Source organism: Eutrema salsugineum, unplaced genomic scaffold (assembly GCF_000478725.1).
Source record: "Eutrema salsugineum unplaced genomic scaffold, Eutsalg1_0 scaffold_2, whole genome shotgun sequence".
In the NCBI taxonomy this organism is placed as follows: Eukaryota; Viridiplantae; Streptophyta; class Magnoliopsida; order Brassicales; family Brassicaceae; genus Eutrema; species Eutrema salsugineum.
In genome coordinates, this window is record NW_006256829.1 from 12,704,657 (window position 1) to 12,722,677 (window position 18,021).

The 18,021-nt window shown below is 32.0% G+C and overlaps 3 protein-coding genes across 3 annotated transcripts; all 3 read left to right on the plus strand.

Moving 5' to 3' along the window:
* The first annotated feature begins 1,189 nt into the window (after positions 1–1,189).
* LOC112086519 lies at positions 1,190–1,921 on the plus strand. The gene has a single exon (XM_024155480.1). It carries the CDS (start codon positions 1,190–1,192, stop codon positions 1,919–1,921), a length of 732 nt encoding a protein of 243 aa, XP_024011248.1.
* Positions 1,922–7,370: 5,449 nt separating this feature from the next.
* LOC18018853 (E3 ubiquitin ligase BIG BROTHER-related) lies at positions 7,371–16,481 on the plus strand. Its single transcript, XM_024156820.1, has 9 exons — positions 7,371–7,557; positions 7,784–7,840; positions 8,075–8,140; positions 8,260–8,316; positions 8,547–8,584; positions 8,818–8,961; positions 9,070–9,221; positions 9,392–9,500; positions 16,446–16,481. Exons 1-9 carry the CDS (start codon positions 7,371–7,373, stop codon positions 16,479–16,481), a joined length of 846 nt encoding a protein of 281 aa, XP_024012588.1.
* On the plus strand, positions 11,647–13,410 carry LOC18018854 (E3 ubiquitin-protein ligase Os04g0590900). The gene is made up of 6 exons (XM_024156074.1): positions 11,647–11,764; positions 12,308–12,405; positions 12,528–12,653; positions 12,774–12,922; positions 13,090–13,201; positions 13,375–13,410. Exons 1-6 carry the CDS (start codon positions 11,647–11,649, stop codon positions 13,408–13,410), a joined length of 639 nt encoding a protein of 212 aa, XP_024011842.1.
* Positions 16,482–18,021: the final 1,540 nt, after the last annotated feature.

Genomic DNA, 18,021 nt, shown 5'->3' on the forward strand with positions numbered 1-18,021 from the left:
TTTCACCTATTTTTTGCTAATACATATCTCATGTGCAAAAAACATAAAAACAGACAACTTAGCATGAAGTGCATAGATCTATCCTCATGATATTGTATATTAACTCGATATTATCGATTCGGATTACTAAACCGTTCTAAGTATCTTGACTGTCGAAAAAAGAAAAAACATGGTGATGCAAGAAGTTGTTCCCTATTAGAAACAGTAAGGTCATATAATTTATCTTTTCAACTTGTTTATATACATATAGCCTTTTAGTTCGATATCGTCATTACTATAACATATTACCATGACTAATCCATGAAATATACGTTTATGTTAAAATGGATGCTTATCCATCATGTAATATTTTATTACAGCAAAATTTTACCGACTTAAAATCACCGCCTATGCTTCATTATTATATGCTTACCTTCCCTCTATAAATAGGTGCTTGGTTCTCTTTGTAATAGATGCAACTTACGAGAAATAAAATCACCTTCCACTTCTTTTCATCTCTCTCTTCCCACTACCAAACACATCGCTCACCTTTATATACATATATATAGCTTATATATAAACACATATATCTTAGATTATATCATATCATAGTACATCATATTCAACACGTTATCAGCACGAACGTCTCTTGATCCGCTCTTATACTTAAAGAGGTAAGATTTAAATTTATATTTATTTCAAGTTTTACGTATTATTTTCGGGATGATAGGCTCTGCCTTCCCCGAACCGTTAATTAAATTTATATTAAAGTTTACCGGATGATAGGTTCTGCCTTTCCCGAACCGATCGTTGAGATAGACTATGCCTTCACGATCATATGATCATATGGTAGACTATGTCTCTTCAGATTATATATATGGAGTAAAAGGTTAAACCTCCTCCTCGATATTATGTTTATGGAGTAGAAGGTTCTGCCTCCTCAAAATTATATGGTAGGCTCTGCCTCCTCAAAAAATTATATAGTAGGCTCTGCCTCCTCAAAAATTATGGTAGGCTGCCTCCTCAAAAAATATGGTAGGCTCTACCTCCTCAAATTATATGGAAGGCTCTGCCTCCTATATTATTTTAAATTTCATGCTTTTATTATGTGTGAGAATTATTTTTTTTTGTATCATGTTTTTCTCGAAAAACAAATTTTTAAACTGAACGTTTGCTAAATTTATTTTTGATAAAATTATATACAGTTATAATGTCGAATTTGGCAAAGCTCGAAATCCATGCTCTTGATATGTCTGGGAAAAATTATATGTCATGGGCAGTAGGTGCAAAAATGCATCTAAGAGGAAACGGGCTTCTCGATACCATCGATAAGTCAGAAACGACTTCAGATGAGAAAAAGGCGAAAGCCATGATATTTTTGCTCCACCATATCGATAATAGTTTAAAAGAAGAATACATCACGAAAGAAAATCCTGCAGATCTTTGGCAATCTCCTAAAGATAAGTTTGATCACCAGAAATATGTGATCTTACCAAAAGCCAAACATGAGTGGTTAAACCTCCGGTTTCAGGATTACAAAAGTGTTGGTGAATATAATTCTGCTATGTTCGGAATTACTTCCAGGATGATGTTATGTGGACAGGAAGTAAGTGATTTCGACATGATCGAAAAAACTCTCCAAACATTTCATCCTGGAAATGTAATTCTGCAACAACTATACCGGGCAAAAGGTTACACCACTTACTCGGAGTTGATGCAAGTCCTCCTTGTAGCTGAACAAAATAATCAGCTCGTGATGTTAAACTATCAAACTCGTCCAACTGGATCATCACCATTCCCAGAAGTGAATGTTGCGTCATCCAGTCAAAATAATAGAACCGTTACCGCGGTCGCGGACGAGGTCGTGGACGAGGAAGACAAAATGATGTCGGTCGGGAAGCAAGAAAGCAAAAGGAATCTGCTTGTTACAGATGCGGCATGAAAAATCATTGGGCAAAAACATGTCGTACACCAAGACATTTAGCCGATCTGTATCGAGCATCACAAGATGCCAAAGAAAAGGATAAAGGAAAGATTTTTGAAACCAATTTCATCTCTGATGAAGCTGGAACTTCCTTTGATGGCATAAGTGATTATACTCATCTTGATATCGCTGATTTCCTAGTTGATCCAGAAGAATCAATGGAAACAAAGCGATTAAGATCGATGTAATGTAAAGTCTTCTTGAAGAAGGCAAGAAAAACCCTATGTAATTTTAAATGTTTTTGTTAACAAGACAAGGTTTTTCTTAATATAAATAACTTTTAAAATTATGTTTTGATTTATTAATGCATTTTCTTGCATATTTTGATTCAGATTATGTCATCATTTGAGATTCAGGATGGAGATACATGTCTAGCCGATAGTGCTACGACACATACTATACTTAAACATAAAAAGTATTTCTCCTGTCTCAAAATAAAGGACTCCGCCGGAAGCGTGGGTACCATATCTGGTAATGTAAATATTATAATTGGCTCCGGAAGAGCTAATTTTTCAATGCCAAGGGGGACAAATTTTGAAATAAATGATGCATTATATTCCCCCGAATCTAGTAGAAACTTGCTAAGTTTTAAAGATATCCGAGGAAATGGATATCATATAGCAAGTACAAATAAGAATGGCATTGAATATCTTTGCATTATATCTGAGAGGAAACACGTATTTGAAGAATTACCAATGATGTCCTCTCGGTTATATTGCACAAAAATAAATATGACTGAATCCTATGTTACAGTAAACCCGGGGTTTACTAGTACATTTAGAGTATGGCATGAAAGACTTGGCCATCCTGGATCAGTCATGATGCGAAGGATTGTGCGAAATTCGAATGGCCACCCATTGAAAAACCAAAACATTTTTCAATCGGGAGAGTTTTCATGTCAGACATGTTCTCAAGAAAAACTCATAACTAGGCCCTCGCCAGCCAAAGTTGGGAATGAATCTCCTGTATTCTTAGAGAGAATACATGGTGATATATGTGGACCGATTCACCCACCGTGCAGGTCATTTAGATATTTCATGGTATTAATTGACGCATCTACCAGATGGTCACATGTGTGTTTATTAACCACAAGAAATATAGCTTTCGCAAGATTCATTGCCCAAATAATCAGGTTGAGAGCGCAATTCCCTGATTATGCCATAAAGAAAGTCAGGCTTGACAATGCTGGTGAATTCACGTCAGCAGCCTTTAATGACTACTGCATGTCATTAGGAATCGATGTTGAACATCAGGTTCCACATGTTCATACACAAAATGGCATGGCTGAGTCTTTAATAAAACGGTTGCAACTGATAGCAAGACCGTTAATATTGAGAACAAAACTCCCAATTACTGTATGGGGACATGCTATATTGCATGCTGGGGCATTGGTCCAGATGAGGCCAAGTGCATATAATGAATATTCCCCAATACAGTTAACATCTGGCAAGGAGCCAAATGTATCCCATCTCCGTATATTTGGATGTGCAGTCTATGTTCCAATAGCCCCGCCGCAAAGAACAAAAATGGGGCCACAAAAGAGATTGAGAATATATATCGGCTATACGTCACCAAGTATAATTAGATATCTTGAACCGGTAACTGGAGATATGTTTACGGCACGTTTTGCCGATTGACACTTTAATGAAAATGAATTCCCAGCTTTGGGGGGGAGGATCAAGAGAATCACCAAAGGATATCACATGGTGTACACAAACCTTGGCTTATCTCGATCCCCCTACCCATCAACGCGAAATGGAAGTTCAGAAAATCATACATTTGCAAAGATTGGCAAACCAGTTACCTGATGCGTTCACAGATACGAGAACAGTGACAAAATCATATATCCCCGCTGCTAATGCTCCATCAAAAATAATTGTTCTGGAACTAGTTATTGATGGGAATAAAGCAAATGAACCGCCGGTTCAATTAAAGCGCGGGATGTCGATGGGCTCGAAGGATAAAAATCCTCGAAAGAAAAAGAAATTGAGAGACAAGGTTACAGAAGAACCGAATAAAGAAAAATTTCTTGAAGACATTGGTGAAGAGGTTCCAGAAGAACTAGTTAAAGAAGTTCGCCCAGAAGACGAACATGATACTGAAAAGTATGAGATTTCCATTAACTTCGCCCAAAGTGGGACATTATGGGCTAGAAGTGAGATAAATGATACAAATGGTATGTTCTCCTTTTCAGTATCCAAAAAATTGAAAATGAAAATGATGATCCAGACCCAAGGTCCGTGTCAGAGTGCCAGAAAAGGCCTGACTGAGAGAAATGGCAGATTGCCATGAGAAATGAATTAATCTCCCTGAATAAAAGAAATGTCTTTGGACCTATAGTCATTACACCAGAAGATGTAATGCCAGTCGGGTGCAAATGGGTTTTTGTGAGAAAAAGAAATGAGAAAAACGAGGTCACACGATATAAAGCCCGACTTGTGGCACAAGGTTTTTCTCAAAGACCAGGAATTGATTATGAAGATACATATTCCCCGGTCATGGATGCAATCACATTCAGGTACTTAATGAGCCTAACGGTATCTAAAAATCTAGAAATGTACCTTATGGATGTTGTGACTGCATATCTATATGGATCACTTGATAGTGATATATATATATGAGAATTCCAGAGGGAGTAAAGATCCCAGAAGGATCAAAGATGCCTGAAGCATCTAAAGACATATGTTCGGTCAAATTACATCGATCACTTTACGGATTACAGCATTCTGGACTTATGTGGTATAATCGCTGACGTGAATATTTGTTGAGTAAAGGATACATCAACAATGCGATATGCCCTTGCGTATTTATTAAGAAATTCTCGTCCGGATTTGTGATCATTGCTGTATATGTTGATGACCTAAACATAATCGGAACTCAAAAGGAGATTGATGATGCAAGAACTCACATGAAAGAAGAGTTCGAAATGATAGATCTTGGAAAGACAAAATTTTGTCTAGGGCTCCAGATTGAGCATTTCCAAGATGGGATATTTGTACATCAATCAAATTACACCAAAAGAGTGTTAAAACGCTTTAAAATGGATAAAGCAACTCATTTGAGTACTCCAATGGTTAATAGATCACTTGATATTAACAAGGATCCATTTCGATCTTGTGAAGATAACGAAAACATATTAGGTCCTGAAGTACCTTATATGAGCGCTATCGGTGGGCTTATGTATTTTGCAAATTGTACTCGACCAGATATAGCCTTTGCTACTAATCTACTTGCAAGATACAGCTCATCTCCTACGCGCAGACATTGGAATGGGATAAAACATATTTTTTGTTATCTCCAAGATACGATTGATCTGGGTTTATTTTATCATAGAAACCCCGAAGCTGGTCTAGTTGGTTTTGCAGATGCAGGATATTTATCAGATCCTCATAAAGCTCGATCGCAAACTGGATATGTTTTCACAATTGGTGGAACGGCGATCTCATGGCGTTCTCAAAAACAGACTTTAGTCGCCACTTCTTCAAATTATGCGGAAATCATTGCTCTTCATGAAGCATGTAGAGAATGCATATGGCTCAGATCCATGACTCAACATATACAAGGTGCAAGTGAAATAGTTATCAATACGGAACCAACAAAAGTATTTGAAGATAATGCTGCATGTGTCGCTCAACTAAAAGAAGGCTATATCAAGAGTGACAGAAGGAAACATATTCCTCCAAGATTTTTCTCTTATACACAAGAGCTCGAGAAGAATCAAGAAGTCGATATCCAGTATGTTCGTTCATGTGAAAATGCGGCGGATCTCTTTACAAAAGTGCTTCCTACTATGGTATTCAGAAGGCATATTCAAAGTATCGGAATGCGTTATTTGCGGGATTTATGAAGAGAACATTATATCCATCATTCAAGGGGGAGATTACGTTACTGTACTCTTTTTTCCTTATCATGGTTTTTATCCTACTGGGTTTTTTCATGATAAGGTTTTTAACGAGACAATACGCAATACATCAACAGTGATGGATAATCAAGGAGAAGTGTTAAAATGGATGCTTATCTATCATGTCATATTTATTACAGCAAAATCTTACCGACTTAAAATCACCGCCTATGCTTCATTATTATATGCTTACCTTCCCTCTATAAATATGTGATTGGTTCTCTTTGTAATATGTGATTGGTTCTCTTTGTAATAGATGCAACTTACGAGAAATAAAATCACCTTCCACTTCTTTTCATCTCTCTCTTCCCACTACCAAACACATCGCTCACCTTTATATACATATATATAGCTTATATATAAACACATATATCTTAGATTATATCATATCATAGTACATTATATTCAACAGTTTAGTATTTTTTAAATGATGAAAATATATCCCAGTTTGAGTTCTGGTTTAATTTTCCTTTGGATAATGTTTTAGGTATTGTTCTATATGTTTAGTTGAATACAAGAAAAAAAAGCATATTTAAGACCAACTTTGATGCTTTAATTTTTTTTTGGTACAACATCAAATCTTTTTTTTTCTTGGTCAAATTGGTAACAATATGGAATTAAAACCTGATGAGGGTTGTAAATCAATTGAGACTAAACCACTTTGACTGTGCTCGAATTGGTACGTGAATCTCTTTTTTGTTTTAAAGGTACTATTTTTTTTTTCGCTAGCTATTTGTAAATAAATCTATTTTTAATGAATTTGAAATTTCATCAAAAAACAAAAACTCGGTAAAGTATCTAATCAATGAAAATTGTTATCATCAAAAAACTTATTTGCATGGAAATATATTGTAGCTTATGTGAGTTATTATTAGCTCAATAAGATTAAGAACTAACAACTCGATATATATTGTAGCTTATGTGAGTGTTATATATATACATATTAAAGTTAAAAATCCAATATGTTGGCTTCGAAGCATAATTAATACAAAGATTATTTACTATTTAAAATAAATTTAGCGATTATTTTAAAAGTAGCATATGCCAATAACTTACATAATAAATATATCTCATTATGGAAAAGAAACTTCATTTTGACCTTCGGGTCTTTGAACACATTTCGGTAAAGAACTCAACTTTGTATCTATACTGTATATTTAAAGCAATAAATAAAAGTCAACGTGGCGAATAAGGGGCATCAACATTTACCATTTTAAATCTTTAGAGACAGAGTAAATCTTTGGAGCCAAAATAAATCAAATACACTTAATCACATGAATTCAACAGGCGCACAAAGAAAGTTTTTGAATTGATATAATTTTCCGTTGCCGTCATTAATTACCCTAATATCTCGTTAGAAGAGGCTTCTTTCAATTGCTTATTTAAAAAGATTTGGAGATGAGATAGATTATGGTTATCAATTATCTTGTGTTGTTTAAGAGAAAGTATAGAGATCGGTCATTCTGGAACGCATCATCTCTTTCGTTGAGAATCTGAGATATAGATATGTCTCGGTTTGTAAACCACTTATCTCTTGACGAAAAAATGGCATTGTTCTTACAATATGGTTTATCAGAAGATTCAGAACCAACTACTAATGATGATGTTATCGCTCGGGAGATTCAACAAGAATATCAAAACAATTTGATGTTTGACGATGTTGCTATTGCTTTGGAGATTGAGCGAGAAGAAGGTATACATATCATTTATACATATAAATTTTTTGTTTTCAAGAGAGAACTTTTTTTTTTGGTTAGTATATAAATTTCAATTTTCACTTTGTCTTACAAAAAAAAAGTGACCGTATTTTTGTTTTAATGAATCTAGAAAATCATATAAGAAATGATTTAGAAATTAAGTTGTGTGAATTTTTTTTTCATACAACGAGAATAACCTCATTGTTGTATTGAATTTCAAAGTAAGTTATTTATATGATGATGATGATATATATGCACGAACATTGCAAAACATAGAGGGTAAATTTTGTTCTGCCTCTATATATTTAGTTTGAAATCACTATACATTCAAACAGTAGATAATCTTTAAATGAAATTATCTTGAGGTCTTTTTTGATTTTAGCACAACTTCTGACACTTTACTCTAATGTCCATAAAACCATAAATACTAATTAATCATATATTATTCATAAACCAATATAAATCACTTATATGAATAATTTAATGGTATTTTCATTTCCATTTGTTTTGCAGGTGATCTGTCGACTTCTCTGAGTGATGATGAAAAACTTGCTCGAGATTTGCAACAACAAAATGAATGTAAATATATAATTTTTCATTTTATGCTTTAATATTATTAATTTCTTTACTTGACGAATAATTCTGTCATTTACCAATTGAAAAGATCTTGCAACCTTTTAATGTTTTATAATTCCCAGCGGCAAATGGTATTGACGTGGATGTCCAGGAAACCCATCAATACCAACCCATACAAGGTATTATCTAGTGAGCATGTACGATTGGGTTCGGATTTTAAGTTTCTAAAAAAAATTCTTTCTTTTAAAAAATACTCAAGTTGTTTCAAATTTATTTTTAAAAATGTTCAAAAGCAAAAATGTGAAATATATCAAAGCATGATATGATTGTATCTTGACATAAATATTTTCTCATGACTTTGTTTGATACTTATTACCCTAACGCTTCCATTATTTTTTTCAATATGCAGTAATTCATCCGTCAATACCTCAACGTGATGCTCCCTCGGTAATAGTGACTTTTTTGGGGTCAAATTATGAAAATTTATTACTCATAATAGGCTAGATAAGCTTATTAATACGTAATTAGTGACTCTATAAATAGATAGATCAACTATCATGTTTTTCTTCCTATCAAATTTACGGTGTTATGTGTGATTTCTTAATCCAAATTGACACATATATTAGTTGAACTAAACTGATTATTTATTGCAATTTGTTTTGTGTTGGAGTATATTTTAGACTAGTAGAGCATTTTTTCATTATGAAGATGGTGATCACTTCTCGGGTCATCATACACATACTCGTACCTCTTCAAATATTTCATCAATTAATTCCCAAAATGTTCCAAATGAGAACATTGATCCCGCAAATATGACGTATGAGGTATGCACCGTGCCAATATTTTCATCCAATATTGTATATATGGTTTCTGATCTTGATATTATATATTTTATATTGATTTTTTTTTTCATATTTGGACGAAAAATAAAGGAATTGAATGAGTTAGAAGACTCGATTGGAGATGTCTGTAGAGGATTATCGCAAAGGAAGATCTCCAAATTGCCTACTCACAAGTATGGTAGTAAAACCAAAACTCGGTGGTGGCAAATTAAGAAAAATAAATTCGTTGCAACTGATACTCAGTGAGATCATATCCCTATATTTATTTTTAAAATTTTATTTGTAAGTTGGGTCCTCATTTGGATATTTGTTTTGTTACTAAATCTAATAAATCATATAGTTAATGATTATTGCTATTATAACTTTATAATGATTCTAATTTTTGTTTGATTTGGTTTGAGTGGTATTATAGGTGTTCGATATGCCTTGTCGACTATGCGAATGGAGATAAGATAAAAACTTTACCGTGTAATCATATCTACCACAAGGATTGCATTTCAAATTGGTTGAAACTGAACAACGTATGGACTAAACTCAGTCTAAATTTCTATTAAATAGTACGTGTATATATCTATTATGTATTGTGTCTAATGAATATAATGTTAATTTTGTATGTGCAGACATGCTGCGTCTGCAAAGCTGAGGTTTAATCCATAATGCTGATTCTCGTCGAATCAGAATGTTTATCAATCTATATGTTTGGGCTTAGAGTTTACTAAAAGAATTATCGTCCAATCATTCTCCTTAATTTTGAACTTTGATTGTTAAATGAGATGAATAATTGTGCTTATGCGTGAATTTCTATATATCAAACATGTGTTTTGGTTTTGTTAGCGTTCAGACATTTGGCATGTTGGTATGGAATGATATAGGTATTGAGTTTTTACCAAAAAAAAAAAAAAAAAATTGGAGATATTCTCTTAAATAGTTGTTTATTATTTTCTCTGGTAGTTTTGCAGTTTGTTTTCCCATAAAAATGTTATTAGCATATATTGTTGACCATTCGGTCAAATATGCGATTACATATGTTTTTTCTTATACTATGGATCTCATTAGTGACCATGTTTGAACAATACGGTTAAAATATTTTAAGCGGTTGAAATAAAGCGGTTAAAAAATAGGCAGTTAAAGATAATGGTTGCAAAAAATCGTTTGGTAACATAAAGCGGTTCAATATTAAACTTGATTGGTAATATTATAGCAGTTAAATAATATAATTATAAATAATTATTAATTTATTTAGATAATTATTTATAAAATAATATAATAATATATAATTTAAAATTTCAGTAAACATAAACTACAATTATTATGTTAAAAATACAAGAATGATAAAATTTGATACTTTTGAAATGCACTACTAATTTTCGATTCTTTTGTCTACTGATTTTAAATACAACCACATCTATTTTTTTTTTTTTTGGTCTTAAGTGAATTGAATTGAATAAAATATAGAAAAACAACATACACATACACATATATATATACAAATGAAAAAACAAATAATTTTAACATATATCATATTAATTTTTAAAAACAAACAATACAAAACCATAAAAATTTTTTTATAAAAAAACATTTGGTACAACCACTCGTTTGCTCCAAACGTCTAATTTTTTTTTCAGTTTGTCACCATTCGAAAATCAACATTTAATCGTCTGAATCATCTTCCAACCGCCTATTTCAAATACTTTTACAACTATGGGTTTAAACACTATCTCCAATCGCCATTGCTAATTGGTAGTATTTTTCTAACCAAATATTCCAACTGAACCTATATATAAAGATGAAGTGATGCGAAAATGCCTTCAGACAAGTAATTCAAGTTCATGGGTACTCGAACTTGGCTCAGATTAGGTTCAATTGGGCAAGAATCTGTTTTTCCACGCATAGCAAAAAAAACAATTTGTTTTCCAGCAGCGTATACTAGACAGATCAATTATCTTGTAAATTATCTAAACAATTCCTATTAAATTATATGGGCCTAGCTATTATTATCCCATGCGCCTTATCGTCCACGAATAAATCCACGAATAAAATTGCAAAATGCAAATTACTAATATTTTTTTCAACGGTCATTATTCTAAATTCGACCAATCTCTTACACCAGAGTCTGGTTTTTAGTTTAAGTTTACCAAGAGAGACCAAAAATTTTGAAATTTTGAAATATTTTTTTCTTCTTTTTCTCGTTTTCTATCAACTTTTACATATAATCACTTGAACATTGAATAAGATTAATTAAGGGAGAATTTTTTTTTTTTTATAGTGCCAGTTCAATTAACATTTGTATTAACCCCGTAAGCTAGAGAATAAGCTAAACATTTTAAATAAGACTACATTTACAATATATATATATATATATATTAAAAAGTTAAACACCCGGCATATTAGTGGAAATTAATGGAGATTACATGCTGATAACATTCCATTGATCACCAATACACGACGCAAATATATGGCATGCTAATTACCTCTCTAATTGATCTAATCAATAGGAGTAATTAAGCAATGTCATTAACTACCGAAATAACTCTCAATAAAAGCTTTAAGAATTCTGTTAAAATGGTAGAGTGATGGGAATGATTGCGGACTGTATCGTTTTGATTTTTTGAAAAAACATAATCAATCTTTCTGTTTGTCTTTTTCCCCTCGACATAACAAACGAGGATGCATCCGTACCAGGTGGAAATTGATGAAGCCTTGGCGGCGTCTCTGCTGTATGATTCACCTGAATCGACAATTCATAATGGAGTTATTGCAAGGCCTTTTCAACAACAAGAACAAGGTAAAATCGTTTATAAAGTTTGCTGAAATGAACCAATATTATATTTTTGTCGTTATTGTTTATACTATTTGTTAATATCTAATTGGAAAACAATTAAATATGTGTCAAAATCTAATCACGAGTTACTAATTTTAAAACATCATCTTTTATATAATAAAAAAATTTTAGGTTCGTCTTAATTTGTGATGGGGGATCCTAGAAAAACTATTGATCAATTTAGAACCATCCCCTAATAAATAAAGTTTACCACGTTATATATTTCATCCATATTGTTCTAGATTATAGTAGTATAGTATATATTATTTCAACTTAGATTTTTCCCTCAGCGGTTGTGCGTTTTTGATTTTGGTGGAATTTCACACTTTTGTTTTGTCGACAGAAACTAAGAATTCCAATTTAAACTCTGGTATTTGTAATATAAGCATTTCCTACCTTATTTTCTTGTTTTCTTCCTTCCTTTGAAGCATATATCATATATGATAATCAAATTGTTGTATTACTAACCTTTCCTATTTTTCTTAAAACATATTTTTCATCTTGTAGTGAATTATTGGCATTATGGTCGTTTTTGTCCTCCTCCACGTTTTGTTTGTCCGTACTGTCCTGGTGAAGTCTTTCACGTACATCATGGTGTTGCTTCGGTAATCATAATGGCTCTAATATTTCTTTTTAAGCTCTAAGAAGAAACACATGTACATGTTTTTCATATAAAATTTTGCTAGTTAATTTACCGCCAAAGGTCTCTTTTCTTATTAAATATTAGACTAGTGGTGGATTTACTGGCCATAGCTATGGCAATAGCTCTCGAGACTGGTATACACATAGACGTGATTACTCGGATATCGGGTCAAATAGTGGACATGATCATTCTGAAAATTTGACCACTGAGGTATGCCGGATGCGCAATGTACATCAACCCGATATTTTTCATGTTTACTTCTTTTTCATGATAGAATCTAACACACACATATAGATCGTTATTCATTACTTTTGTGATGGGTATGAGCAGGAACTAAATATTATAGAATCAGTGGGAAACGTCGATAGAGGATTATCTGAATCGAAAATCTCTCGATTACCAACTCATAAGTACGGACAAAAACCCAAATTCAGGTGGTGGTGGCAAAAGAAAAAGAAGTTTGTCGCCGATGATACTCGGTACGATCATATCACTATATAAATCTTCAACTTGTTTATATCTACAGTTTCTTGGTCCTGATTTTTATCTATAATGTAACTTTATCATTAGTCTTGGTTAATATTATATATATAAGCTTTTTTGGTTTAGACACATGGTTTTAAATTTGGTTTGGGTGACATTATAGATGTTCGATATGCCTAGTCGACTATGAGAAGGGAGATAAGATAACTACTTTGCCACCGTGTAATCATATTTACCACAAGGATTGCATTGCACAGTGGTTGAAAAAAAGCACGGTATGAAATTAAATTCAGCCTGAATCTTTATTTTCAATCTAAATATTTATTTAATCGAATAATACTTGTGCGAGTTTATATACTTATGCTGTGTTTGCAGAACTGAAAGATACATACAAAAGACATTCAAGAATGAAATTTCTAATGAAATCGTATATTCTTGTTTTATGCAGATATGTTGTGTGTGCACACGTGAGGTCTATATTTAGGGTGGTGAAATTTTAATTTATCTTTAGATAAAGACTTGAAGCTAGAAGAAATTTCATCCATGATAGATTTCTTTTTTATTTTTTTTTTAAAATCATATTGTAATGTTCTAAATTTCATCCATGGTGGAAATATATAAACATTTGTTGTGCAAATGAATAAATAAAACATTTTGTTGTGAAAATGATATGAACATGTAAAAATATAGCAATATATGTCTATAAATACAAGAAAAAACTTAGACACCTTCTTTAGTTTGGTTCAAAGTTCAATATTTTAACAACCACATTATTGGCTAGAAAAAAACCTATATTCGAAATTGAGATGGTTAATCTAAAAAAATTCACTAGTCAAAGATCTACCAAGATTTACCCCTAATTAATATAATCTAGCAATTGACCATGTTCCATTCTTGTCTAAATTACAAGACCCAATATAAAGTCTACTCACACATAGCTAAAGAGACAGAAATGAAGGTAGATGGAAGGATAAACATAATAAAGAGATATAGATCGTATGGTAAGAAATTATTTCATAAGTGGGAAAAGACGATATTCATTAACTCATATGAAAATGTTTTAAATCCAAAAAAACATAAAGATAATTAAGCTTAATTTTCTTTCAACTAGTCCAAAAATTGCTTGGCTAGTAAAAATAATTCGGACTGGATGCACCTACTCCAATTATTTTTATTTGAATCAATTGAAAATCAGTGAATTCAGCTTAAAATCAACAAAGTTAATCTATGAAGAGTATTAATTTAGCACAATGAGATATGTGCCGAGGTGGATGGCTTATGAAAAGCCAAAACTGTACTTCTACTATACGAGATTATATATATTTAAATTTTAAAACAAAGAATATTAATGGAGATTACATGCTGATAATTAACGTTCCCTTGATCACGAACACACGAAGCAAATTTACAAGGCGTGCTAATTGCCTCTCTAATTGCTCTAATCAATGGGAATGGTTAATCAATGTCATTAATTACCAAAAATATCTCTCAATAAAAGCTTTGAGAATTTCGTAAAATGTTTGAGTGATGGGAATGATTGCAGTCTGAATCCTTTTGAGTTTTCACAAAAACGTAATCAATCTTCCTGTTTGTTTTTTTTTCTCTCAACATAACAACCGAGGATGCATCCGAACCAGATGGAAATTGATGAAGCCTTGGCCGCGTCTCTGCTGTATGATTCTCCCGAATCGTCATTTGACGATGCAGATATTGCAAGGCAGTTTCAACAACAAGAAGAAGGTAAGATTATTTATAAGGTTTGTTGTAATGAACCAATATCCGACCTAGTTTGGTCTGTTTCAGCTCAACTTTGATTCAGTCCGCCCCTGATTTGGCCTTTATTAAGTTTACCTTGCTATATATTTATCATCCAATATTGCTTGACGATTAGTTATGAATTATGATCATCTATATTTGTTTTTTTTTTTTTTAATATAGAAGCTCGTATGAAGTCTTTGTATGCTGATGAAGAGTTGGCCAAAAAATGGCAAGAAATGGAAGGTAATTTTGATATAATTCCAAATTTGATAAAACAAAATTACACTTTTTAGTTAATGAGTTAGTTAACTAGCTAGTGTTATGAAAAAAAAAATATTTTTGCAAAACGTGATTTTGCCCAAAATTTTACTTAAAAACTTAAATTATATTACTGCGAATTTAAAATGATACTGCTAAAGTATTTATTGGAGATTTATCTATACCATACTATGTAGATCTAGCTATTTTATTATTTGATTCTTTACAAACGTTCTGCATGTAGATAATCCTCAAATCTCTTTAAGCGATGACGAAAAATATGCTAAATCCTTACAAGAAAAGGAATGTAAGTATATATATTTTTATTTTTATTTTAAAAAAGAATGTACTACTATTATATTTTTTTTTTGTAATATATGTCTAAATTGATATGTGTCCCAAGATATGGCGAATCATGATGTTTTGACGGACAATGTTAACCACATTACCCATCAATTCCAAAACCTAGAAGGTATTAAGCGTTAAATTCCGAACATTATATATATTGTAAATAATATTGAAATAATTTATATATACATTTCATTTTTAATATGTAGTGAACCATTCAACCTCACTTCCCCATGATAGTTCCTCAAATCAACAAAATCATGTTGGGAGTTCCTCAGATCCTTCATCTTCGCAGTCTTTTCCTCCTAATGTTGATATTGATCCAGATAATATGACTTATGAGGTATGCACACAATAAAAAGGATGTATATGATTATTATAACGCTATGACAACGTCGAAGAACTTATATAGAAGATGTCATATCTCTGGTTAGGAGCTAAATGAATTGGGAGAATCAATCGGAACGGTCAACAAAGGATTGTCGAAGAGTAGAATCGATCAATTACCAACTCATAAATTCAGCACGGGCTCATGGTTTAAAAATAAATTTTTTGGCTCCAAAAATACTCAGTAAGATCATAATTTATGCTCTTAATTCTTTGTTTGATACTATATTGCCACTTATAAAACTATCGTTTTTTCCTATCTTTTAAACATAATAAATTTAGAAATAAACAAATTGACTAATATATTTTTTTTCTTAATGCTATATCTTTTTTTTTTTAACTAGTCTCTATCATTATAATTTTCTATTTGACTGAAAATATTAAGCCACATATTTTGTGAAACATAATACAATTGTAAAGCGCATGTTTGGTGATAGAGTTAAAATTTGGTTTATTTTCGTTCAATGTTATAATATAAGTTCTGGTTTAGTATGCGATTCTAAATTGGTTTGTGTTGGTTTTGGGGATAATGAAGGTGTTCGATATGTCTTAATGAATTCAACGAGGGAGATACGCTATCGACTTTGCCATGTGCTCATATCTATCATAAAGAATGCATTTCAAGTTGGTTGGAGCGAAACAAGGTATGAACATAATTATTAGTTTAAATTATTTGATATATTTTGTATTTTGTACTAAAATATACCCACCTAAATGTTAAGTAAGGTAAAATGTTATATTTTGGATGTTCTTGTTTTGTTTATGCAGATTTGCTGTGTTTGCACAGCGGAGGTTGCACCATAATGGTAATATGCGTTGGAGTGTTCTGATTAAAAGATTGGATTAGATAAATGACAATTATCTTAGTTTTTATTAGAAAACTAAATGTATAACCGATCATACGCACATATTCTATCACATACATATATATGCAGTTGTGTACTTATATTCTAATTCATAAAAATAATAAAATTACTGCCATACAATTTTATTTAGGGTTGTCCTCCATTTTGAAATGAAATTCTCGTTTCGATATCTATCTATCTCTATTTTGTTATCTCATTTCATTATATCTTATATATGCTGAGAATTTCAGTTCGGTGTTTGCAAGATCACAAATTCAATGGCTTTCTAGCTCACTGATTTCATATCAGACGACTATGATTGTCTTTGGGCTCAGTTTTTCCTTCCAAAAATTAGTCTCACTCTTGTTTCCAAATTTTCCTCATCATTTAGAGAGCATCATGTTGCTGTAATTATTGATTTTATAAACCTTTTATGTTTAAAAATAATAATAAAGAGAGCAAAATCCATTTGACAAGATTTCAATATTATCAATCCTCACACCTTGTATCTACCAATTTTAATTTGAAACACTTCCCATTTGATCTTCCAAAATCCATTTTGCAATCTCTGATGTTTGATGGTTACTCGAGCAATAACAGAAACAATAGTAGGATAAAACTTGATAAAACCTAGCTCATATTTCCTCCGTATCAAGTATTGTAAATTCTTCAAAACGGTTCTTGTAACTTGCAAGACTTATTTGCGAAAAAAAAAACAATGTTTTCCACAAGTCGCGCTCTAAATCCTCGTTTCTCTGGCGTGATCTTTAAAATTAATATAATATCAGTGGTTTGAAAGCTAGCTTATAACTTCGAAGATCTGACATTTATTTTATTTCATTGTTAGTAGCTTACACGCGATTCACGTGAATCATAAAATATAACCAAAAATGTCACTCCCATCAACGTAGTATGGTTACAAATTTAAAATTAAATATATTATTATTCGTCTGCGGTGAAGAAACGATGCATCCAGAGCCGGCTTTGAGCCCAAGCAAACCAAGCATGGGTTTGCGATCTCTATGTTTACATGAAAATTTTTAAAGATAAAACAATCCATTTTTTGAAAAAAATATATAAAACAGCCAATTTTTGTTATATAACTTATGGCCCATGTAAAAAATATGCAGTTTAAGGCCGGCTCTGAATGCATCTATCTATTTGTACCAATAACTGTATGGCTTTTTTTGTTAAAAGCTTTTCTACGTACTCGTATAATTGTTACATTTACTCTTGAAATGAAATTATTGTTCCACCATCTACATTTTTTTTGTGTGATTGGTTACATTAAAAATCCGTGAATAAGAGATTTAACCACCCACACACAAGAAAAAAAACAAAAAAGTGACACAACCCACTCGACAATAGGGAACTTCACGCTATATATGTGAATTTTCAAATATAAAAATCTAATTTATTAAACATTTGACAAATGATTTCATCGATTTCTCGCCCTCCTATTGGTCAGAATGCGTTGGCCACAAGCGCCCATCAGCTAT

What these genes read in the sequence shown, in the direction of transcription:
- LOC18018854 (XM_024156074.1), top strand. Translation starts at nt 11,647, where the DNA reads ATGCATCCGTACCAGGTGGAAATTGATGAAGCCTTGGCGGCGTCTCTG. An exon ending in CTGAAAATTTGACCACTGAG is followed by an intron (nt 12,654 to 12,773) that starts GTATGCCGGATG and finishes GGGTATGAGCAG; the next exon opens with GAACTAAATATTATAGAATC. An exon ending in TTTGTCGCCGATGATACTCG is followed by an intron (nt 12,923 to 13,089) that starts GTACGATCATAT and finishes GTGACATTATAG; the next exon opens with ATGTTCGATATGCCTAGTCG.
- LOC112086519 (XM_024155480.1), top strand. Translation starts at nt 1,190, where the DNA reads ATGTCGAATTTGGCAAAGCTCGAAATCCATGCTCTTGATATGTCTGGG.
- LOC18018853 (XM_024156820.1), top strand. Translation starts at nt 7,371, where the DNA reads ATGTCTCGGTTTGTAAACCACTTATCTCTTGACGAAAAAATGGCATTG. An exon ending in AACATTGCAAAACATAGAGG is followed by an intron (nt 7,841 to 8,074) that starts GTAAATTTTGTT and finishes TTTGTTTTGCAG; the next exon opens with GTGATCTGTCGACTTCTCTG. An exon ending in TCAATACCAACCCATACAAG is followed by an intron (nt 8,317 to 8,546) that starts GTATTATCTAGT and finishes TTCAATATGCAG; the next exon opens with TAATTCATCCGTCAATACCT.